The sequence below is a fragment of the Scophthalmus maximus genome, chromosome 19, assembly GCF_022379125.1.
Source record: "Scophthalmus maximus strain ysfricsl-2021 chromosome 19, ASM2237912v1, whole genome shotgun sequence".
NCBI classification, from domain to species: Eukaryota; Metazoa; Chordata; class Actinopteri; order Pleuronectiformes; family Scophthalmidae; genus Scophthalmus; species Scophthalmus maximus.
In genome coordinates this window covers 8,486,206-8,510,552 of record NC_061533.1, presented here as the reverse complement: position 1 = coordinate 8,510,552, position 24,347 = coordinate 8,486,206, and the positions used below count along the sequence as shown (strand labels likewise).

At 40.9% G+C, this 24,347-nt stretch overlaps 2 protein-coding genes across 3 annotated transcripts in view; one reads left to right on the top strand and one right to left on the bottom strand.

The window, feature by feature from the left end:
- Positions 1–682: 682 nt before the first annotated feature.
- On the top strand, positions 683–20,935 carry hsd17b4 (hydroxysteroid (17-beta) dehydrogenase 4). Its single transcript, XM_035638694.2, has 25 exons — positions 683–860; positions 2,300–2,353; positions 2,943–3,050; positions 3,488–3,547; positions 3,685–3,706; positions 3,884–3,930; positions 4,238–4,322; positions 6,445–6,632; positions 8,476–8,567; positions 8,709–8,733; positions 8,881–9,009; positions 10,196–10,299; positions 13,934–14,046; positions 14,218–14,341; positions 14,558–14,609; positions 15,268–15,339; positions 16,203–16,306; positions 16,397–16,462; positions 16,848–16,917; positions 17,039–17,145; positions 17,704–17,790; positions 17,909–17,995; positions 18,128–18,266; positions 18,476–18,603; positions 19,611–20,935. The coding sequence occupies exons 1-25, from the start codon at positions 809–811 to the stop codon at positions 19,698–19,700; spliced, it is 2,205 nt and encodes a 734-aa protein (XP_035494587.2). The 5' UTR covers positions 683–808; the 3' UTR covers positions 19,701–20,935.
- The window catches only part of LOC118313338 (dmX-like protein 1), a 44,723-nt gene continuing 40,699 nt past the window's right edge, over positions 20,324–24,347 (bottom strand). For both annotated transcript variants that reach the window (XM_035638691.2, XM_035638692.2), the window contains one exon: positions 20,324–24,024. In XM_035638691.2, coding sequence (XP_035494584.2) covers positions 23,782–24,024 — 243 coding nt within the window. In that variant the 3' untranslated portion in view covers positions 20,324–23,781. The remainder of the gene's footprint in view (positions 24,025–24,347) is intronic.

The following is a 24,347-nucleotide window of genomic DNA, read 5'->3' as shown; positions in this document are numbered from 1 at the left end:
CAATCTTCCTCCATTTCAACACAATCTAACTCATATTTAAGGAAATTGACTATATTATTTGAATACAGCTAGGCCAGTTTTTTTTTCCAACTGGCCGAGTGGTAATTACATTATGTGGTTAAATCCATTATCATTGTCAAAATGGTCGCCATCTCCTTTTATTGAAATTTTTCCCCCAATTATGCATTTTGTTGCAGACATGGTGAAAAATGCTTTGATAAGGTAAAAAAACTGCCAGTTATAAAATGACAAGTTACATGATTGTGAATGAGTAGAAAAAAGAGGAGAAAAAAGTAACATGAATAAAGAAATAGAATTACGACTGTAACCAATGGTGGTTTACTTTATAGTCTGCTGATTAATCGATTAGTTATAATTTAGTTTAATAAAAATGTCTAAGGTTCAGATTTTCTTTTGTCCAAACAACACCCCAGCCCAAAAAGGGTTAGGGATAGGAAACAGAAAAAGAAGGACATATTCACATTTGAAAACATTTTGCATAAAAATGCTGTGGCATGGTAAGTGATTATCTAGGTGGTCACATGTTTTCAGCTGTTCGACTCGCCGGTTAATCGACTTACTGCTGCAGCTGTGATAAAACACATGAAAACATGTGTTATAAACCAACAGCGGTGGAAACACGGTTCATGAACGGTTCTGGTTTCTGATTGGTCAATTCTGACACCGCCCCCCCCTCTCGGCATTGCGGAAGTGTAACTTGTTGAAGTTCTTCCCAGCTGACAACCGGACAGTTCTCATCCTGCAGCCACTGTCACTGTCCAGCAACAGACAACACTACCCCGCAGGGATGTCTCTGTCTTTCGAGGGAAGAGTCGTGCTCGTCACCGGGGCCGGAGGAGGTAAAACCCGCCACGCAAACGTAACGGAGCGTTAGCTAACCGGCTAACGCTAGCCAGCGAGTAGCCGAGATCTAGTTGGTGTGCAGGGCGAAATATTGAAAATGTTTGTGCACACGTACCTTTCTTCTCTTTTTTCCCCTCTGTTGTATCAGCTGGCCAGCAGTTACCCTGCTGGCATATTTTTAGCCTTTACTTTTGTAGACCACCGGGAGCAAAGTACATTCAATGCAATGGCTTGTAATCATTCCAGTGCAAGTGGGTGAGAGGGCACATCGACCAAAACATCCAGTGTCAGTGGCCACTGGACTCCCTAGCCCGTTTAATACAGCAGCTGTGCAAACAAGTGTATCTGACACAGAGGGAATCCTACCAGTAATGAATTGCTTTATACAAAGTAAGAAAGTCGGAACAATCTTGCCACCTGATGAATATTTTTGCCCCTTTTCCCCTCAACACTGTGTACTGTAAATGCTTCTTCAAGCTTTTCACAGTGAGATTTGACAGCAGTTATGTCTCAGTCCAGGTCATCCATTCATTACACACTGGGGCATATGGTGGAAACTGGAACGCTATCCTACCCTGACCCCCCTAGACACCAAGGAAGGATCGCTGTATTTTTATCATAAAGGAAATGAAACCAGGCTTCACTGGAATCATATTTTTACGTGCAGAATTAAATTGGTGTTTGCCCAGTCTGTTGCAACATAGTAGTAGCATATCAGTACTTTGGAAGCGTAAGTCCAAAGCGTGCGTCCAAAGTGTGTGTAAGTCCAAAGCGTGCGTCCAAAGTGTGTGTAAGTCCAAAGTGTGCGTCCAAAGTGTGTGTAAGTCCAAAGTGTGCGTGTGAGTATTTAATCTTAAAACACAGAATTAGAATCCGCAATCACCCTCAAAATGATTGATAATCTGAATACACCAGGGTCATGACTCGACCTGAGTTGTCCAAGCTTTCTGATGCGGCTGAATTCTTATTTCAATCATTGAAATAAACTAATGTGCAACAAAACAGACTTGATGTGATAAAAATGATCATTTGAATTCACTCGTAGTATCCACTTTGAGCTCAGCTGGTCAGATATCCTAGTAGCTAGCTATTCACATTACAAACTGCATTGTCTCGGATGTTGTCCCTATGATAGTGTTCTTTCTGTTCTCTTTCGGTAGCTTCATTTTTTTTCTTTTCTCAACATGACAGCTTCATAGTTGACTTGAAGGCTTTACTGTAGCTTCGGAGCAATTACTGTGTTAAGAGACAATCAAATTTAAACTTTTAGATAAAAACAATTGTCAAACTCTATTCACCCAATAGTAGTAGTAGTTTTTTTCCAGGTTACACACACACACACACACACACACACACACACACACGTTGCGCCTGCCCACAGTGGATGTTGTCTGGAAGGTTTAATTCTTTAGACTTATCCGTCTTTTTCTTACAGGCCTTGGCAGAGAATATGCCCTGGCTTTTGCTGAAAGAGGCGCCTCAGTTGTGGGTAAGTAAAGGATCGTCATTTTCAGCCATCGATACCTCATTTTTTTAACTGGTTTAGGATGCACGTAATGTAATCTACCGTAAGTAAATACAATGTCAATATCAATCTACAGGGTCTGTTTGCTGTGTGACTGCAATATCAGATGTGTTCATGTTTACTTAGTTAAAATTACATTCCAACGAGTCTCAAGCTTGAGGCTAGAAAGAGTTCAAACAAAATGGGCGGCTCCTGCAATAAATATGTTCTCAGTGTCAGCAGATAACTCAGAGCTTGAAATGTTGAAAATTGGTATTCGGAGACAAAAAGTTAGATTTTTGGAGATAAATTATACCTCAGAATGAGGCATGTCATAGAGAGATGTGCATCGCATTGATCGTTATGGTAATGATGTTACTTTTTTAGACTTCAGAGTTGCAGATCATGGCATATATATTTGACCTTCCCAAAATAATAGCTTTGGCCGCTGCCTGAACTTGCCCTTGATCTCTGTCAAGGAATCAACTTAGCTGTACTTTTCTTCTAACCTAATCACTCGAATTGCAGAACTCACCCCATTATTGCTAATCTTTTTCTTCTTGCTCCAATAAAGTGAATGACCTTGGGGCTGACACTAAAGGGGGTGGAAAGAGTTCTGCAGCGGCTGATAAGGTGGTGGAGGAGATAAGAGCAAAGGGAGGCAAGGCCGTGGCAAACTACGGTAAGAAGTTTGGACTAGCCTTGTTGTTTTGCGTCTTCTTTGATACATACGTTTCTGTTTTTTTCTTTTTTGTATGTCTCGACTCGAAAACTGTATTGATTTTTGTCGGCCTGAGTAGCTCACTAATAAAGCTGTTAGCCAGTACTGAAGACGAATGTATCTTCCTATTTCATCTGTCATATATAAAAAATTGTTTCAGCAAGACTTTAAATTGAGGTTCTGAATTTAGTTTTAAAAAGTTGGCATACTTATTATTCTATTTTTTGACAATGATGCTCAGCAAATAATAAACCATTTTCCTTTTTTTTTTAAATCTTACACTGAGTTGGTAATAGGTAACATTGTTTTTATCTATGTTTTTATCTTGGATTAGATGTGTAACTATAGCTGAACACTTTCTCACTTAATGAACGGAATTTTCTGTTGTGCAAATACAGATTCTGTAGAGTACGGAGAAAAACTGATCCAGACAGCGCTCGATGCATTTGGAAGAATAGGTGTGTGTTGTTATCGTGCGGCAATTCTCTGGCCATCTGAGTTGTACTTATCCCAAGCTCTGCATTATTAAAACATCCCAATTAAATGAGTGTTAATAATGTTATTATAATTCATTAAATGTGGTCTTTTTTTGCAGACATTGTTGTAAATAATGCAGGGTAAGTCATTTTATGGTTCTAATCACACTTTTTAGGTTTAATCTCGTCATCTATCTTTAGAGTGCGATTTGATCGCAGTTGCCATATTAATGGACATATGGGCCTCTATAATCATGTAAAAGAAACCTTAAGTTTGGCACACAGACTGAAAAGACTTTCCTGCCTTTCTTTGCCAAGGATTCTGCGTGACCGATCATTTGCCAGGACGAGTGATTTGGACTGGGGTAATTAAAGGATTCCTTATACATTACATTCACTCTCATTAACTCATACTATGTGTGGGATCATCTCATATCATCAAGTTCTTTCCTTTTCGTTTGGCTCACCTTTTAATTAGACTGTAACTTTGCTGTATGTAGAAGACTACACTGACTTTTTTTTTTTAACGTGGGTTTGTTGTCCAACTTTAAATATCTACTGTAAGCTGCATATGATCCACAATGTTCTAATGTGAAATAACACACCAGTGTATACTGTTATGTGTTGTGTGGTAATGTTTACTGTGTCATTCCTCTTACTCTTACTTGTCAGACCTGATTCACAGAGTTCACTTGAGAGGCTCCTTCCTGGTGACCCGAGCTGCCTGGAACCACATGAAGAAACAGAAGTTTGGCAGGTAACTAGCGCAGCTACTGATGTCGATAAAAACTGTGCCATCTTCCTATTATGTGTGTGTAACTTAATAGGTTAAAAAAAAAGTTACAGTATTCTGCCTTAGCAGACAAACGATTGCTGGATTATAATCAAGAAAATATCAGTAGCACATAAAATGCTGTGTTGTAAGGTTTGATTCAATTGTCAGCTAAGGTATCAAAGGGTTTCATGTGCTGCATTTTAAGTGGGCTCATGAGGATGTGCACTTGAGGTAATGATTATATAAAATCATGTCTGCCCTCACATTATTATACAAATATTCTAACTCTGACTTTAATCACTTGATACCATTTTATATATATCTGGCTCCATTGGTTTCATTGCTTAAAATCAAAAAAAAAATGCATACTAATAAAAGCCCAGGACTGCACTTTTTATATGAATATGTAAATTACCAAAGGAAGAAGGAAATTAGTTGGTTTGGTTATGCAGAACTGTAGGTTTATCTCTGAACAATTTAGATACTATTTAAACTGATGACTCCACAGGAAGCAGCAGTGATGTCCATGCAGGCTCATCTCATTCTTCAAAGTAATAGAACAGCATCAAAAAATTCAAACACCTGTTCTAAAGTTGTAGAAATGAAGGGTGTTTTGCCACCCAGACGGGATTCTTCACCTCTGCAGAAATCTTTTGAATGAGAATAGAAACATCAAGTGGATAATTTATATTGACTCGATGCTGTGTGGATGTATGCAGATATGAATTGATTATGTTTTTAGGGTGCAATCGCTTCTAGATGATGGTGAACCCATTACCGACTCAGACAGATATCCGATACAGATTTGCTATTTAATTAACAGTGAGTTAATTAACAGCCTCTCTCACATAAGACATTTTGACTTGCCAAATTTGGTGCAAGTAATAATAATAACGACGGCTGCATTCTGATACTTTAAAATCGTTAATGTTACTCTCTCAATTTTAATTCTACACCTGTGAGTACCCTGCTCATGTGAAAAAGGCCTATTGGGGTTTGCTCATGTGATTTGCAGCCGGAGGTCACACAACTGGTTTGCTCTCATATTACCCCAGGCAACACTTGCCATTCACAAGTGTACTCAAGCTGTTCTACATGAAGAGGACAAGACAGAAGTTCATAAAGATAGAAGTGACATTTTGCAGAAACTGTCATTGAGCTCAAAAATGGATAAAAGTTGCAAAAAATGCAGTTGGTTTCATATCAACGCCTTAAAGGAAATACAAATAAACCCCAAAACACAACTAACGCAATAATCATCAATTCAGATTTTGTATGTTTGAATATAAATTTGCAATGCTCATAGGCAAGTCTAAAATGCAGTCTTTCTGTGCAGTCACCCCAGATAAAAGTTTATGGTGCATTCAAAGGCAATGCAGAAAGGAAATGGAAATGTCTCTTTACAAAGCAGAATGAAATGGAAATAACTCTTTACAATAGAGACGGGCGAGATGGACCCAGAAGCTTCGGTTGTGAGCTTGGTGGAAGGAAGATTTGTGTGAGGTCCCTAATTACTGAAAGAAAGAAGACTTGATAGTTTGAAAGGTTGCCTTAGTATTTGAATTTTCTTTGGTGCATAAAGTTGATTTGAAAATATTCCATCATCTTAACCCATGTTACACATTGTGCTGTGATATGGTTGACTGTTTTCTGACAGTGTATTGGACAGTGCGATTCACATGTCTCTTACAGTTAATGTAGAATTACGTTTGCTTGACTAAAGTCAACTCTGTGTGACGATACCAGCAGAATTGTACGCGCACGACTGAATGTCTTCTGTGCATATACATGCTTTTATTTCTGCATGTAGCCTGTGCTCATTGTTGTTCAAGTAAAATGTTTAAGTACATTTACTGTACGCAGGTCTGTATCAGTGATAAAGTAGTTGGGTGTTTTGGGTGTGAGTGAGTGAATGGGCTACCATTACATGGCTTGTGCCTACATGTGTGTAATCTGGTGTGTTTATGCATGCATGAAAAGTATGTACCACTTTGTGAGATAGTGTGGGGGGGGGGGGCGCGTCTGTATGTGCCATTACTCCGTAGCGATGCCTGTCACTTTGCATTAACACTGACTTGTTGCCTGCGGTTGTCTGTGTGGCCAGGATCATCATGACGACTTCAGCCGCAGGAATCTACGGCAACTTCGGCCAGGCCAACTACAGCGCCGCCAAGCTGGGCATGCTGGGCCTGGCGAACACCTTGGTCGTCGAAGGACGTAACTACAACATCCACTGCAACACCATCGCTCCCATTGCCGGGTCACGCCTCACAGAGACCGTCATGCCCCCAGGTAGGCAAGGAGATTAAGCAACATGCATAATTGCGTGCAGTCGGTCTGTATAATGTATGCTGTGGTGTGCTGCTTGGTATTTGGTTTAACAAATTTTTACGTTTCATGGACAGGCCAAAATAGCCAAATGCATTTTAACCACATTTTTTAGAGCAGCTGCATAATGTAATGTCTATGTAATGTTGGTTTACAGAATTTTAGGCAACAGCATTCCCTTTTGACATGCTAATTTGTCATCTAATATTCAAGAGCTGTTTTTTTTTCCTGTTCCAACGGCCATGATGAAATCATGCACCCTTGTAAGTGTTTTAAAAGTTTCAATGTGTCACCCCCTGATTTAAACGGGCAAATGTGGCCTCCTTATTTTACTGTAAGTGTTTGCTGTGCTTCTGGATATTCAGAATTCATTATGCGGATGAAACATTTATATTTTCGTGTTTGCAAATATTGCCTAAGAAAGACCGTAATGCAGCATTGGATACCGATGAATTGAATGACAACTTGTCAGCAAGTTAAAAAGGCAGCTATTTAGCTTTGTCTGGTGATTTTTTTTTTTAAATGGTAGCCCATAAAGACTCACCAAACCCAATATCAATAAATGTCTATACATCAGGAGCATATTGTGCCTGCGCTGTGACTGCAGCTCTACTGACAGCAGTATAGGTGACAAATTAAAGAAATGGTTTTGTTGTCCTGCAGTGCTGGCGTACAACAGCATCTATCACACTGTGCCACCAACTGTCACCGAATGGCCTCGCCTCAGTAAATCACTTGGTTCCATATTTCACTGTCTCAGACTTTTCTAAAAATACAACAACAGAACTCATCTTGCTTAATATTTCAGTGAGCGGTGAAGCATAATGCCTTTTCATTTATTTTTTTAAATACAAGACATTTAGTGTCAATATTAATTCTTGAGCAGCAGATACAGGGAATTAAAAGTTACACATTTACCAAATGTGTTTAGGACTCTATTTCATCTAATAGATTTTTTAAATTTGATTTTCTCTTCAAAAATTTATTCAGTTTCCTGCATCACAAAACAGCATTAGTGCATGTTTTGTGTTTAGTAATTGAATAGCAGGTGCTGTGATGTGACTAGATATATTTTCTTGATTATATTCTTTTCTTTCATCTTTTCATCAATTAACAGTGACTAGTGAACCACATATTTTAGTTCTGCAGCAAAACGACGAATGCTTCAGGCTTGTGTGATAACTCAAGCCATTGACTTTATTAGTATAAAAATGGATGTAGCCACTGGGTCTGGAAAATGAAGCCAACGCGCAAGTGCCTGAAGCCTGTATTCTCTGGAATCACCAGCAGAGGGCGACTCTCTGGTTGCGAAAAGAAGCCTGTTTCTATAAAGTCTGTGAGAAAATGACTCTACTTCTCACTTGATTTATAATGTCAGTAAACATTCTCCTGAGGAGTTTATGGTCTCAATCTCTAGTTTCACGTCTTCTTCAATACAGCATGGTGATCATTCAGTTTATTATGGTCTCCCTAGATTAAAGGCGATAAAGCACTGTAGCGCGAAGACAGCGGGATTGACAGCTGGTCCGTCCGATGTGCATGGTTGCGAGTGTAGGTTGGCACGCAGTGGACAAGCTCTCAGTCCGACCCATCCCCAGTTCTACGTCAGGTTTAAAAAAAAACAACAACATGGGGCTGGACAAAATGCAACACATAGTGTTTTCAAAATTAGAAAATTAAACATGTTATAATTTTAATAATATACTGAGGCAGTAGCACTTTTTTAAGACTTGTTGTATGAAAGATGTCTTACAAAAGAAGCCCTACTTTACCATATTTGTATATGTTTTTGTTTTGTTTTATTTAGACCTGGTGGCATCTTTGAAGCCTGAGTATGTTGCTCCCCTGGTCCTCTGGCTCTGTCATGATCAGTGTCAAGAAAATGGAGGACTATTTGAGGTATACAGCTTGAAAAAGCTTGTCTCACGCCCAAAGTACTACATGTAACTTCTCCTGCGATTGAGAGCAGTAAATGTACTAATGACAGAATCTCTTTCATATTTTTCGTGTGTCATCTGCTCATGTCTTCTTTCCTTTCAGGTCGGTGCAGGCTGGATTGGTAAATGTGAGTACAGTGTGTATTTTTTTCCCTGCGGAAATGTCTGTTTTTATCTTTGTTATTCATTAGCCCCTGGTTCATAAGCACTGTATGTGTGTGGGTTTCCTCCGCGCAGCAGCCTCTTTATTTGTGTATGTGTGTCCATGTGTGCAGTGCGCTGGGAGCGTTCTCAGGGCCACATTGTGAGACAGAAGAACCAACCCATGAATCCCGAGGCCGTCAGGGACCAGTGGGACAAAATCTGTGATTTCACAGACGCCACCAAGCCGACGAGTACACAAGGTCAGTAATATACCGGAGTAAACACACTCACGTACACAACAATAACCAAAAAAAAACATATGTATTCATTGATTCTTTCCTACATTCACTTTCTTCATTCATTTTCTGCATCATTTGCTGCCAGAGCCTATTAATATTTTCCAGAGAATGTCTTAGTGAACCCATGTGAGACTGCAGAAGGAAAATCTCTGCATTATTCTCAACATGGACATGTAGCTTCTAAACAAAATCACTACTTGTGATGTCCCATCTCCTGCATGCTCTGGCCAGATGCCCACGAACAAGTCTGACTTGGACAATCTCCTGCTGTGTTCGTCCTGTGTGAAACTGGCAAACTCTGGAAAATGTCCAGACCTAAGAAACTTATGAAATGAAATCAACTCAGTTTGAGGCCTTCATATACCATCCGCTAATCTGTGTGGTCAAGAGAGTTTGTGAGCTTAGACTGAGCAAAGAAGAAAGAAGAGGGCGGCGAATGTTGATTATCATTTCTCTTCTCCCACTCCATCCACCTCTACATACTCATACGTACGGTTTAAGTAAGGTCAGCAGTGCTAACATGAACTAAACAGGGGGTGGCAGTCCCGCAGTGTGCAAGCGGGACTCATTAGCATGACTTTGTAGTGCCTCCTCATTTGTAGCTTATTACAGAGGCTTGTTGTCTGTGTAATAAGTTACTCTGTTGAGTATCTGCCTGTCATTAGGTAATGGTAATCGGTAATAGTCTTTTCACGCTCTCGCCATTTCTCAGATGTCTTCCATTGTTTACAATCAGTGAATTTGGATAGGTATACATAACTTATGTTAAGTTTAAACTGACAATTCACATATGACCAAGGCAGCAGAAGATTGTCCGAGTGTGACGCGGTCCGCACAATTTTTGGGTTTTCGATTTACAGAGCCAGGGCTGAGCTGAAAACCCAGATTTTTTTTCAGCGCTCACTCAGAACCGACAGCTAGCAGACCGTGAGGAAATATTTGCTTTGGATTTTTACGTGTATTGCTTTAGAATCACTTACTGCCCCTTTAAGTCAGACGGTGGGTGGATCATCAATAGTCCAATGGATTATTAGTCTTTAGTCTAGAGATTCACATTTGTAAAGTTAACCGTCACCTAATCTTCCTGTATTTTAGTGTCTTGTTCGTTGTGGTTCCACTCATCTGTCTTCTATAATCCTTTGTGCAGAGTCTATGCTGTCATTCGTGAGTGTGCTGTCTCAAGTGGAGTCGGAGGGAGGAGTTGAAGCAAACCCAACAGCTGCTGCAGCCTCGACTTCAGGCATCAACCCTGTGAGTACATGGCGATTGCTGCAGATCATGACAGGTCTCCAAAAATTGCTGAATTTGTTTCCTCAAAAAAAGACCTTAAAAGATATTAAGAAATGTTGTATTACAATAGCAAAACTTATTAACTACAATCCACTGTTGCACAGGCAACTGCTTCAGTCGGCACCATCAGACGTGTTCTGCGAGCTACAGTAGCTCGGAGTTTCATCAACTAATAACGGAAAAATCAAAATGAACTGGACTTAATTAAATTGATTAAATTTGAAAAAAATATATGTGGTCAATTCAGCCATCCATTTTCTACTGCTTATCTTTGTTCCAGGCATTTAAATATCATTCTTATCATTTCATTAGACATTTAATGTCTAATCCTTTGGGAAGTACTGAAAAATGTTAATAAATAATTTCAAGGCCATGGCATCCCTGCTGGTTTCCCATCGTGCTTTCATACTTTGGCTCGTACGATTGTAAAAGAGATATTAAAAAGTCTTAGATTTATCCTTGCTAAACCCTGCACAATATGTGCAGTCATTCTAATATGAATATGAAATTTTCCCACTACTCTCATTTTCTTTTTGTTTTTATTATTTTCTTTTTTCATTGCTTTCTGGTTCCTGCAGTTTTTAAAACCTCATTTTCACCATTGTAACTTCACGGCCCTCAATGTCGTTCACCACCTCATTTGCTTAATACTCGTAATCATTCCTCCCACAAAGACTGCGTGGTGTTCGTAACGGTTGGTTGATCGTGACTTGTGTGGAGCTGTAACCTTTGACTGTTTGAAACATGGCAGCTCATAACTCTTTAATACCACCACACTGTCAGGGACGATAACAACCTTCCCGACATAGCCCCCTGCATCTGACATAAGTACTTTGATTTCTCCTGTAAATATGAAACGGTGACGCACCAGACAAAGTGCCAACTCAGATTAGCTTTTCCAAGTGGTACGTAGATAAGATGTTGGAGCACAATGGTGCTGCATTGGCTCCCTTGTCTAATGCTGTGTTCCCTGTCATTGAATCACAGAGAGTGAACTGAGCTTTCAGCTCACATTTGGCTGAGTTGCTTTAATAAAATATTGGACCAGAAGAATAACAGCATAACTGCAAATAATTATCCACAGAAACAGCAGCAACCGTGCAGACTCATCTCTGTATAAGTTACAATGACTGAACCCTTTCCTGACTGTGTTGAATTCCCTAAATATTTAGAAAATGTTATTCTGAATCACCACAATATAAAAGAAACGGCTGATTTAGCACAGACCACAATCATTACAGTTTAATGAATGATAGTTTAATCAGAGTGAATGCTTCATTAGGTGCAGTGTGGAAAGTGTTGCAACATTTATTCATTACACCAGCGTCGGGCGATAATTGTGTAAACATATTACTCGGAGCTTGAATAATGTCGCCGTTATGATACGCACCAATTAAACCGTAATGTCTCTAGTTTGATCGCAAGCATGCAGGTGAATTTATTGGGTGCTGTATATTTCTTTCTTTTCCCCGTTCGCTTTTCCACATCTTTGCTGTCAAACTGCCAGTAAAAAAAAGAGTTAAAATACAGAAAGAATTTGAACCCGTCAGTTCTGTATGGTTGGATTTTATTCTGTCGAACAACAACCCGAACAAAAAACCCCAACAGTTGTCACGAAACAACAAAAAACTGAATAAAATTCACCAAAACAAAAGACACAAAAATTCAATCTGACATGAGACCAAGCAACAACTAAATACAATACGGCTCATTGTCTGGTTTCTTTGCTCCTCTATGACAGTAAACTAAACATCTTTGGTGTGTGGAAAAAACAAAACATCATCTTGGGGTTTTGAGAAACATTTTTCACCATTTTATGACATTTTATGGACCAAAAACCAATTCAATTAATCGAGAAAATGATCATCTAATTAATGAAAGTGAAAATAATCGTTAGTTGCAGCCCTAAAATTGTCTTTATTGTACATGTTGTAATATCTTCTGCTTTTTCCTATATTTGAATGCATCAAACCATCAATAATAATAATAATAATACTCCTCCATGGTAAACTTACTTCCATATCAGCACTCATTTTTAGCCTTGTCTTTAAGTCTATGTATTGTAGTAGAGAGATAATCAAAAAAAAAGGTATTTGGCTTACTTGTGAGAAAATCTCCTTTCATAATATCATGTTTCAGTTGTGTGTGTGTGTGTGTGTGTGTGTGTGTGTGTGTGTGTGTGTGTGTGTGTGTGTGTGTGTGTGTGTGTGTGTGTGTGTGTGTGTGTGTGTGTGTGTGTGTGTGTGTGTGTGTGTGTGTGTGTGTGTGTGTGTGTGTGTGTGTGTGTGTGTGTGTGTGTGTGTGTGTGTGTGTTTCTGGCCTGGAAATTTGGATCAGAGTTACAATGTAGCCTCAAGACAAACATCGTCGTGTCCTCGGCTGACTTCGCTCTGTGGAAATCGCTTTGCTGCTTTTGCAGTTCTTTGACGCAGCTCTCCGGCTGCACAGAGGTCCAAAAAAATCCTTAATTGTTTTACAGCGGTGTTGATTTCACTGATCGATCTGGAGGCTGCCGTTTGTGGTGCCGTTGAACCGTACTACGTATTGAAGTGTTTTTTTGTTAGTTGTTTTTTTTGTTTTGTTATGTAGCCCTACCCTCATTGGGTGGACTAAAATAAAAACTTTTTCTGAATAAGTCACCACAGTTGTACAGCGTCAAAAACTGCAGCCTCCAAAATAGGTTTAACAGTTTAAACAAAAACCCGAACATGTATCAGTGAAGGTCAGATTTATTCATCGGACATGATTTCTGACCTTCTGAGAGGTGGTGTTATTCAGAGTGTGAATCATACCGTTCTGTCGAGCAGCGTTGTTTGACTGTAGCTCAACACAGCGGTTGATAATAAGACAATTGACAAATGAAGAAATGCAGGACAATGTTGGCACAGATGTCTGTCTATTTGAGTTTGAAATATTTCTTTATCGATCTCACCATTCCTCTGATTAAATGAAAGCTGCTCGATATTACGGATTCACCTGGACTGTCCTGGCCACCAGTCAGGTTCAGGGTTCACCTTAGGAATATGCTGATCAGTTACAAAGCCCCGTCTGGTCGTTCACACGGGCTGATTCCCCCTTAACTCTACGAGACTATACAGGTCCTTGAACTGGCAAATGTGCCAACCCTTTAGCTGAACATATTCAGATTTTTCTCCCTTTTTGGTGCTTTTCTTGGACCCTCAAAAAATATTTTGTCTTTCAACTTTAATCAGGTGCCCAAGACAAAACATCTTCATCGTCTGTTTACTTTTAAATCACGTCGTTGTCTTCATCCCTGGTCAGCTCCTCCTAAAATGCTCTACAGATTTAGGCGCTCTCTAGGTCTCTTGGCGTGTCTAGGTTCCTCCTACTGTATGTGGTATTTTCCAAAGACTGGCTAGTTCACTTTAAATGAATGTGTAGTGTTCATTAAAAGCATTTGTATTCGGGGGCTGAGCTGTGGCGCAAAATCCACCACGAGGTGAACCTCATTACTTTTCTGCAAATCCTCAATTGCATGTAAAAGTTTCTCTGTCTAAATTACAGGATTCTAACTCCCGAATGTTCTTTCCTCTCCTCCTCCTCCTCCTCTTCCTCCTCCTCCTCTTCCTCTCAGGCTGAGGCAGTGGGACAGAAGCTTCCACCGACCTCGTTCAGCTTCAACCACACACAGTGCATCCTCTACGCACTGGGGGTCGGCATGTCCACCAAAGACCCAGACCATCTTAGGTGAGCATCAAAGTGTGTTTGTGCTAATGACTGTAAATGGCTCAAGGGGCTCTCACGAGTCAACCTGTGTGAAAGTGAAACTCAGCGAAATGAAGCCCTGTGCAGCCGTCTGTGAATATCAACTATTCCTAAGGGGAAATTGAGCTTTTTTGACATTTTCATGTACTGTAGGTTCCTGTACGAAGGCCATCCAGACTTCAGCTGCCTCCCCACCTTCGGGGTCATACTCTCCCAGGCAGTCTTAATGGACGGTGGACTTCTGTCAGTCCCTGGAATCAACATAGATCCCACACAGGTCAAAAAGCAGACACATTATTCAATATCGTCTGAAAGCGTCTTGTTTCATATGCACGACACCGTTGTGTGTGCACAAATGCATTTGCATATTTGTATCCATATGGTGTATTTGTCAGTGTCTTGAACAATAGCGATACACACGTGACTCATGCTAATGAGGCTTCGAGGCTGTGATCTGATCATGTGTCACAGCTGTTCCGGTGTTTTGTCTCAGGTGTTGCACGGAGAACATTATCTGGAGATTTTCAAACCTCTGCCAACCTCAGGTATTTCATTCTCTGCCAATAAAGTACACACAATTTGTTGTATGTATAAGTACTTAAAATAATTGCAGTAGATTTTATGTTATAATGAATCCTAGAAAAGCCTCGCTAAGTCATTTTACCTGGATTCCTGTCACTTGTATATTACATGTCACACAACTAGGAACATTAAAAAACGTGTTTTCCTTACAATATTTCAGAAACCCATTTGATTTGATCAGAGTGAGTGATCAAATTTGAAAATTGTATCAGGTATATTTGCCTGTATTAATGCTACTTTTGCATAGTTTTATATTTTCACTAAATACTTTTTAAATGATTTGTTGATCTGATGATCCATTGTACAAATAAATGATGAAGTACAATGTAAGATGTGTAAAAATCCTCACAGCAGTGGTAGAAGTGATTAATAAAATTATGACAACAGTAATGGATTCATTATCTAACTGCTTCAGCTCTTGTATTAACCAAGCAGGGAGATGTGTTGAGTGTTTGAGGAACATGAGCAGAGAGACACTTGACTCAAACATAATGATGTTGGGGGCCAGGGGCCGTCACGTCGTGAAGCACAGAGCCAGTTTATTAATATTACAAATGTGAAGGACTAAATCATAACACATTATTTTAAGTGGGATGTAAATGGGTGCAACACATTTTTCAGGTCCACTCACCTCGGAGGCCACCATAGCAGACATTTTGGACAAGGGCTCCGGAGCCGTCATCCTCTTCGATGGTGAGTTTCTTCGCACAACTGTCGTCGTGTTGCGTATTTGTTTCACACTCGCTCGTTTTCATCACTTGAATGTGTCTCGCTGACAGTTTCCTCTCAGGCTGAATTAATGAGAATTAATTTACAGTCTGTTTGACATAACGGACCAAGAACAAGCCCGTATTCCGTTTGACATTTCCACAGAGATGGTACGATATTAGAGCCACTCTGATCTATAATTAAGCTGACTTAAAATAAATAACATGGGACCTGACATTTCCCCCCGAGCAGGAGAAAAAACTTTGTAATTTCTTTATTCACACTGAATCAGCCGACTTCTGTGATCCTCATTGAGTAATGGGATATCTGGCTGTTTTCTGGCACGTCATAGCCTCGCTAGTTTGCATTTCCTGGTGATATTTTGAATTGATGTAATGACACGAACCAGCCGGTCAACTCCGCCTGTAGTCTGGATTTGATTCATTCTGACTGCTGCTAATTGTCTCGTCACAGTCCACCTTCACGTGGCCGTTTCCTCCTGCTCTGATTTCACAATAAATGTGCCGTGATGAAGACACGAAGCCGCACGTATGTTGTGGGACTTCCAGGCTAGTACGCGTATGCGTCCTCAAGCATTTACTGAAAAAAGAAACGATTCCGGGACTCGCAGACAAAAACATGGGCTGTAAAAAATAAATTCCGACACAGATATCGGCAGACATAAACGCGAATACCGATATGTGCGTGAAATACTCATATAGGCCGATATCATCTCTGTCCAGCTTTGCTAATATTCCACTGCGATGTTGCTGCTCTTACATGGGGGAAGGCTCTGGATACTTCTACCACACTTAGAGTTTGAATTCTACATTTGTGCTGTTTTGCAGTCAACACCTACCAGGACAAGGAGCTGTTGTGCTACAACCAGTTTTCAGTCTTTGTGGTCGGAGCTGGAGGCTTCGGAGGGAAGAGAACCTCGGAGAAAGCCAAAGTATTCCTCATTTGATCTACTTCAACAAAATGAATGAAAATGCCTCGTATTTCTTAAATTTGACTTTGTCTCTTGTTTTATCTCCTGCAGGCCGCTCTGCCAGCACCTCAACGGGCACCAGACGCCGTTGTGATCGATTCGACCACGCGAGACCAAGTGAGTGTGTCTGTGCGTGGGTTCTGTTTGCGGAATAAATCGGCTGCGTTGATAACGTGTGGGTGGAAACGGGACCTAGCCATTAAGTTTGAGACGAAATGCAAAGAAGTGGCAAAGTGTTGAACAGGGTTTTTCATGATGCCTGGAAAAAAAAAAACACGCTGACTGTGTGTTTGCAGCAGAAAAAAACCCAGATAAAAAAGAAAAAAGACGAAATCCCCTGAGCGATTTAAATGACTTGCAACTGCATCACTTCAAAGCTATTCTTCTTCTCCTCTGTTGCCTTCGTGGTAATTTTAATTTCATCCCACATCTGTGTATGAGAAGTTCAGGGGTTCATGAATTAGATATGGGTTAATGTCCGTCTCCCCCCCTGCGCTCACAGGCCGCCTTGTACCGTCTGAGTGGAGACTGGAACCCTCTTCATATAGACCCCAGCATCGCCGCCATAGGAGGTGAGAGTCTGAGCGTCTATTGTGGCTCGATGTGAATCATTTACGACCAAATGATGATGTGATCTGATCTCAAAGTCTGCTTTAAACCTGCTGCGCTCAAACATGCTGCTCTGCGGTTCAGGCTTCAAGGCCCCTATCCTGCACGGCCTGTGCTCATTCGGCTTCGCCGCGAGACACGTGCTCAAGCAGTTTGCCGACAACGACCCCTCCAGGTTCAAGGCCGTCAAGGTGAGATGATTTAAACACTCGTGAGAGAAAGCACGTGTGAAGAGAGTCATGTACAGGTGCTCCGTCTTTCTCTAGAGTGAGGGGAAAAAACTTTTCTTTGACAGGTTAACATCCTCTGTTGTACCAATCGTAGTCGTCCTTGCACCTCTGTAAACCATCAGAGATAAATAAATGGTACAAAACATAAAAAGTCCCCTCTCAACTCTTGAATTCACCAAATATTCTGTTTCAGGAAAGCAACCCTTCATCGGTTTAACGTCGCCCGCTGTATAATATTCTCATCATTTCCGTGACCGTTGCATCCTCTTGTCCGTCTCTTGTGCACCAATTTGCTTTGACAAGACGTTCTGACACACACACACACACACACACACACACACACACACACACACACACACACACACACACACACACACACAGTTGCAGCATGAAGTTTTTTTTCAATGCATTATTATGCTTGGTAAACTACTTAGCATTCAGTCTAGTTGACTTTTAAAGAACCATTTAATTACAGATGCAGTGACTCCACCTCTCTTAACCACCACCCCTCTCATTCAGGTTCGCTTTGTGAAGCCGGTGACGCCCGGTCAGTCGCTGCAGACTGAGATGTGGAAGGAAGGCAACAGGATTCACATCCAGTGCAAAGTCAGTGTTAAGCGTTAGTGTGGACTTTCATGAGAGATGTCGGGATGAATGAGTCAGTGCTGTTCTACTGTATTTTCTACACGTGTCGTCCTGAACACTGCTATTGTCTTTGATCCAGGTGAAAGAGACCGATGCCGTCGTGCTGTCGGGGGCCTACGTGGATCTACATCCTGCACCAGACGCTTCTCCACAAACTCTCACTCAAGCATGTCGCTCTTAAAAATGCTCCAAACAACAAACCTCCCTTTCCCCCCGCTCTCATCTGATTCTTTCATGTAGCCCAGAAGCTCCTTTCATATAATTGAGACGTGTTTCTGTTACGTCGACCTCTGTGCAGGGAGGGGGCCTGCAGAGTGAGCTGGTGTTTGCAGAGATCGGTCGTCGCATCAGTGACACGGGCGCCGAGTTGGTCAAGAAGGTGAGCGCTGTGTTCGGCTGGGAGATCACCAAAGACGGCAAGAGCGCTGGACAGTGGAGTAAGTGCAATGATAATTTGACATTTAACTAACATGCCTGCGAATAAACCGCGAAAACTAGGGACAAAATCAACACTATCGGCCGAATATTAAGTCTTAAGCACGAGGAAAAAAACGGACCAAGCAGCCAACCCAGGGAAAGTGGAGCTCCGTCAACTATTTATGATTCATTCCATTATCCATCTCTGCCTCCTTTTATCTTCCCGCAGCCATTGATCTGAAGAATGGCAGCGGCTCCTTGCATAGCGGCCCTTACAGCGGGAAGGCAGACGTGACCTTCACGGTGTCGGATGAAGACTTCATGGCGGTGGTGCGGGGGACACTCGACCCTCAGAAGGTGAGAGACGAGCGGCCGGTTCACCGAGAGTCTCTTCTGATGTCGCGTGCATTAACGGGCTATTTACAGATGCATGGTTGTGCTGTGAAGGACCTTGTGTATGTCTTTTTTTTTTCTTCTCTTTATCCATTTGAAAGCCTGATTTATACCGAAACAGTGCATTGCATTAAACCCCGCTTCACATTTAAATTTCCCTAAAAGCTTCTTTCTGCTCACAAAACTTTATTTTTGATCTAGTTTTTGCAAAACGGACTCAGAAAGGCCTCGAAATCCTGTCATGTTCATTTTAACTGAAGCAAAAGTGTCTTTGAAAATCCTTTTTTCGATCTGTGATCACTTCTCCCTTGATCTCATCTCATGTCAGATGGAGAAAAAAAAAAGAAAAGGGGGAAGGCGGTGATCTATCAAACCGAGTTCAGAAAGCACTCGGTGCGCGGGGTAATCAATCGACGCTGCTTATTATGTCTGTAGCATCTCATCCGTCACAGGAAGTCGCCATAGCTGCACAGAATTTATATGCTTCCTGCAGCCCCTTGATATTGATCTGAGGCTCGTGTGTGTGTGTGTGCTCGCTCTTTACAAAGCGCGTCAGCAGGCCGCGGCGCTGAAGATCCCTCGGGCAGGGACCAGGGTCTTTCCCAGCCGCTCCGCCGATGAAAGCAGCTGGAGAAAGATTAGTGGGCGGACTTGAAAGGGACACGACGAACCGTCATCCAGGGTCGTCACCGGCCCCTCACTCTCTCTCAGGATTGATTTTTCTTTCTTTTTTTTTGCCGAGGAAATTTGCGCACTTCCTCAGTAGATGAGCTCATCAATAACGACATGTGTCCTGCCGCACTTTGCTGTGAATCCTTTACGAATACAAGCGTTATTTCACCGTTCAGGCGTTTTAGCCGCCTCAACTCCCTGCCTGCTTAAAAAGGAGCCGCTAGGAAATAAGACTTTGTGCTTTCTTGAAAAACTAAAAACAAAAAAGTTCATCAAGTCTGTGTCTGTGCTTTTGTTAGGCGTTCTTCTCTGGCAAGCTGAAGGTCAGAGGGAACATCATGCTGAGTCAGAAGCTGGAAGTCATCCTGAAGGACTACGCCAAGCTGTGAGCCCCCGACAGGCGGCCACACGACCGACCAGCGCTTCTCCGTCCGTCTACTTTTATTCCCCTGATGTCACGTGTGCGTACTTAACATGATTTGCCTCTAAAGAAAAAAAGATGCCTACAAAAGACCCCGTGTGATCAGAACAGATCAAAACGTTGATTGGATTAATGCATTTCTCTTACAGATATTTAGCTATTGGAGAATCAATAATGAGTTTAATTTTGTACGTCTTTGCTAAATGTGCACTGAGGACAACTGCCTTTAAAGATCCTAATAGAAAAGCACCTCCTTTGAATTTTTATCACTGTACATTTTTAAAAATCACTGTATACTGTATAATTTATCTTGATTTTGGTCAGGATACAATATTCTGTTTGTGTGAAGAACCACAATCTAGTTATTTCATTATGACTGAATGACCGTAGTCTGAGAAACCGTTTCATGGACCTGACATTGTGATCACAAGATTATGACGAAGAGTATGTGTTTTCGGAAAAAAAAATCAATCACTAAAATGTAATATATACTTTCATTCAAGCGGCTACAATTGATGTTTTCTCACAGAATCTAAAACAATGTGAATGTTTGAACTGCGGTCGTGTTTTCAAAAATTACAAAACATCTGCTCATGTTACATAGATTTGTTTTTATTACATAGGTACATTTCTTATATAATACATTGATTTACACATTTTCATTATAAAATTAGAATTATCTGATCAAATTCACATTTGCAAGATTGAAGGGGAAGAAGTTGAGTGTGATGATTCGCTTCTTTCTGATTAAGCAGTGAGGAAAAATAAGCAAAAAAAGCATTTTATTTTCCAGTTTTTGTAGGAGCATATCACGTTTGACTTTGATAAAGTTTGACTTTCATCCTCCAGTTACTGTAGAAGTACACATCACTCCCCAACCTCTGATTTATGGGGGAAAACAAAAAATCCTAATTTTGTTGTAAGAGCTCTCGAAAGGGAAGGAAATGTCAACAAACAAAAATTCAACAAGAAAGCAGAAAATACGATGACCTTTGATCAATTAATCGATAAACCTATATATGCACATATTTCATAAATAGACCTGTATTTGTTAAACTTATATTCTTCATAAGAAAAGCTTATTGTCATCCTAACCCCTCTGTTCATCTACGACTAGTTGTTGTGACTATGCAGTTTAATACGAGAAGCCTTGTGTACGGTGTCTATGTATATACATAACTGCAATAAATCAGCTTCATCTGACCAGGTTTTTTTTTTTCCTCAGTTTATCCTCCTTGAAATCAAAGCTCATGTACATTTGATTCCCTGCAGTGGCACGACCAGGCTCTGTTGGGAGTTCAACGTTTTATAATCCTTCACTGCTGTTGAGAAAGTTTGAACCGACACCAACCGAGATTACGTTTTTTCCGAGCACGCGCTGAAGGCAACGCGCTGCATTTGGATGATATAAAAAAGAAAAGAAAGTGATAAGTGAACTCAAATCAAGAAAAAGCTAATTAATGTTACTACAAGGCAAACGATATTTGTTTCCAAGGCGGTTTTCAATCATGGTCCATGTGAAACTCGAAAGTAGAGGAAAGAGGAATTGCATTGTTATTGAAATAAAAACATTTCCACGACAAAATTATAAATCCTTTAAAACTGGTTTACTGCCCCCCACCCACTTTTCCATCGCCAACAGCAACTTCTCCTGCTACATGTTTAAGCTTCATATCCAACAGAAAAAATTGTATTATTCACGGTGTCCCGTTCCAACAAGAGGCTTGAATTAAAGCTAATTTGTGCAACTTCATATCAGTAATAATGAATATTATCAGGACCAACAGTAACTAGTACTGTGCCAGCTTGGCAGAAGTAGCTGTTGGAGATTAAGGACACTTAATAATAATTATAATAATACCACTGATTAAATCTAAGCCAGGATAAACACACGTCGTACTATATATTGTATTATTATTACAAAAGGCTCTCAGCTTCCAGCCTTGTAGTTATGTGTATCACAATACGTAATGTAATTCAGCGTAACTCTTATGTGCAAAATGGAGAAAGAGGAGTGGTGCATCCAGGAAAGTCCGTGAAAGTTACGAGAACACACGGAAACTCGAATAAAAAAATTTGACTGGTTGGATTAAAGTAATTATTGGACATTTTTGGAAAAAGTATTTCACTTTCTGGTGGAGAAGGCGAGAAGACTGATGCGCTCATGTACGTTGTAAAAAAAAAAAGAAAAAAGATGCCTCAGCCAGCAACACATTATTACTGTATTTTTCTCATTTGACTGCGTTGGTAAAAACTGATCTGGGAGATGTTGTTATAATCGGGGCTTTTTCTAAAGGATGCGAAAAAGTTCCACTGTATTCTAGTTTTTTTCAAACGAGTGCCCGACTGCAGCAGTTTGTGACCACAATCATAACTCAAATCTGAACACAGACATGACACACGCATTTTTTTTAAAAATTTGGTACAACTTACAAATAACATGCAAATAAAATTTGCAAATAAACGTCCATATACCTGCTTAGAAGCCGCAGAAAAATATGCCCTTTGTAACGACCCCAACACTTGCCTGTGTCATTAATTTTAGCTGTCAGTGAATCCAAATTGGTGCAAAGCAAACAGGAACTGATACTGTAGGAGCAGATTTAGCGTGATTGAAATTTTCGATAGTGAAAAACAAATACAGGCTAAAAATGTAAAATAAAACAGGTCTCATGTTGTGGCCCAGCCCCCAGGCAACACGATACTTTGTGTTTGCAGAACAGAATGTTATTACAACTGGGTCAAAGCTCTCATCTGTTCAAAAATAAACATAAAGTGTTTAATGCTAAATGCAAAAGTAAAAAAAATAATAATTATACGGCAACTGCAAAGCCATGGAATAGTGTGGAGCATTGGATCAGCTGTGAAACAGCAACGGTTTGATTTAATACTTGTTACATCAGAACGGAGCTCGGTTAGCGAGCCGTTTCCAGTCTTCATGCTAAGCTAAGCTAAATGAGCGGCATCAATCTTCTCATTGAAACGACAGGAAAAAAAAAATATATATATATTTCCTAAAAATGTGAAACTTAAGTGTTCATTTTTTTTCTTCCACTTTAATAAAATCAAGTTTGTGTATTTCAAGTCGGGCTGGAAAAATGACATGTAGCCGAATTAAAACGTGACAGAATGATGAAGTGGTATGAATGTGACATCACTGTAATTCCTGTGGTGTGTTTTTATTCGTGACAAGCTCCACTCCACTGTTTTCCCCCCCAACCAAGCTGGGATCTTTTGTGTTTAAAAAAACCCAACAAAACCAAACGTCATTCGGGGCACGAGACTTGTGCCGCGAGTCTCTGTGACTGGATCTAATGTGCTTCGTAGGATTTGTCCACTGGTCCTTGTACTGCAATGTGCTTGAGGCTCAGCGTCGTACGGTCTGGAGACGTTTAACCTCCTTAAAAGTGCTCACGCCTCTGTTACGCTGCCGCACTGCACAAGCGAATCAAGAACGAGCCTCCGCCGGCTCGGACCTCTGCACTAATATGAACTAAAAGAGAAGGTGATGCCGTTAAAGGAGAACGACGCTGCAGCTTTTACACTCTTCAGCTTCACTTCCTGTGCACAACAAAAAAAACGTCTCCTCCCCCCATGTGCTCTTCAGCCCGACTCTGAGGTGGATGGCAGTTGGTGTTCGGAGAATCTCCAGCTGGGGTTGTTGCTGACTGAATGTGCCCTCGCTCTTTTACCCTGTGCCCATCGTCGACTCCCACGACAGTTTGAAACTCTCGCGGAGGTTTTGTGTTTGGTCGGCGTTAATAAGTTTGGGTTTCATTTCCCAAACGATCATTTCACTGCATGGCCACTCACAGGTGCCCTGGATCAGATGACTCACTCTCACTCTCCAAGTCTGTAAATCCTATGAATATTTCAACGTTTTTTTCTTTTGTCTTTCTTCATTTAAAATGTTTGATGTCATTGTTCTGTTGTGGTTTTCGTTTCCCCCCTAACATGGACCCATGAGACGGCCATTGTTCAGGTATGAAGGTACTAAAGAACTTTGCTCCATCATAAAATGCACTTCACATTATTCCGTTTTTTTTTGTTTATATGATGTATTTCACGTCGTTCTTGAGGTTGCCATGGTTGTTGTTGTTGTTGCCGCCGACACTGAAGCGGTTGGGGAGGACCCTCATCTTCATGGTCCCGTCGGCGCCGCAGGAAAAAATGTGATTGGTCGGCCCCACCTCGATCTGCATGACGCCCGTGCCGAGGTTCCTGAACAGCGACTGGCGGGCGTGCTCGTTGGGGAAGGCGAAGAGGACACACTGCGTGGCCAGGCTCCAGACCTGGGGAGCACAGGAACGTTTGAAACATTTGTGAAGTGAAGATTATTTTTTTAAACAGTATTTTTTTTTTTTCATAAAAGAAGGAGTGGTGATACTGTATGTCTGATGCAGCTCATTCCTCAGTGATTATAACATGAGCACACTAAGTTTATTTTAAGATGATTCAATATAGACCATCAATAGACCATCTTCTCGATGGTGACGTCAGAGTCGGTCTGTGGGTCGGTTGTTCTACCAACTTGGTCTGGACGAAAATATGTCAACAACTACCTGAAGAATCAGCACGATATTTTCTAAAGACATTTGTGTCTCCTCGAGGATGA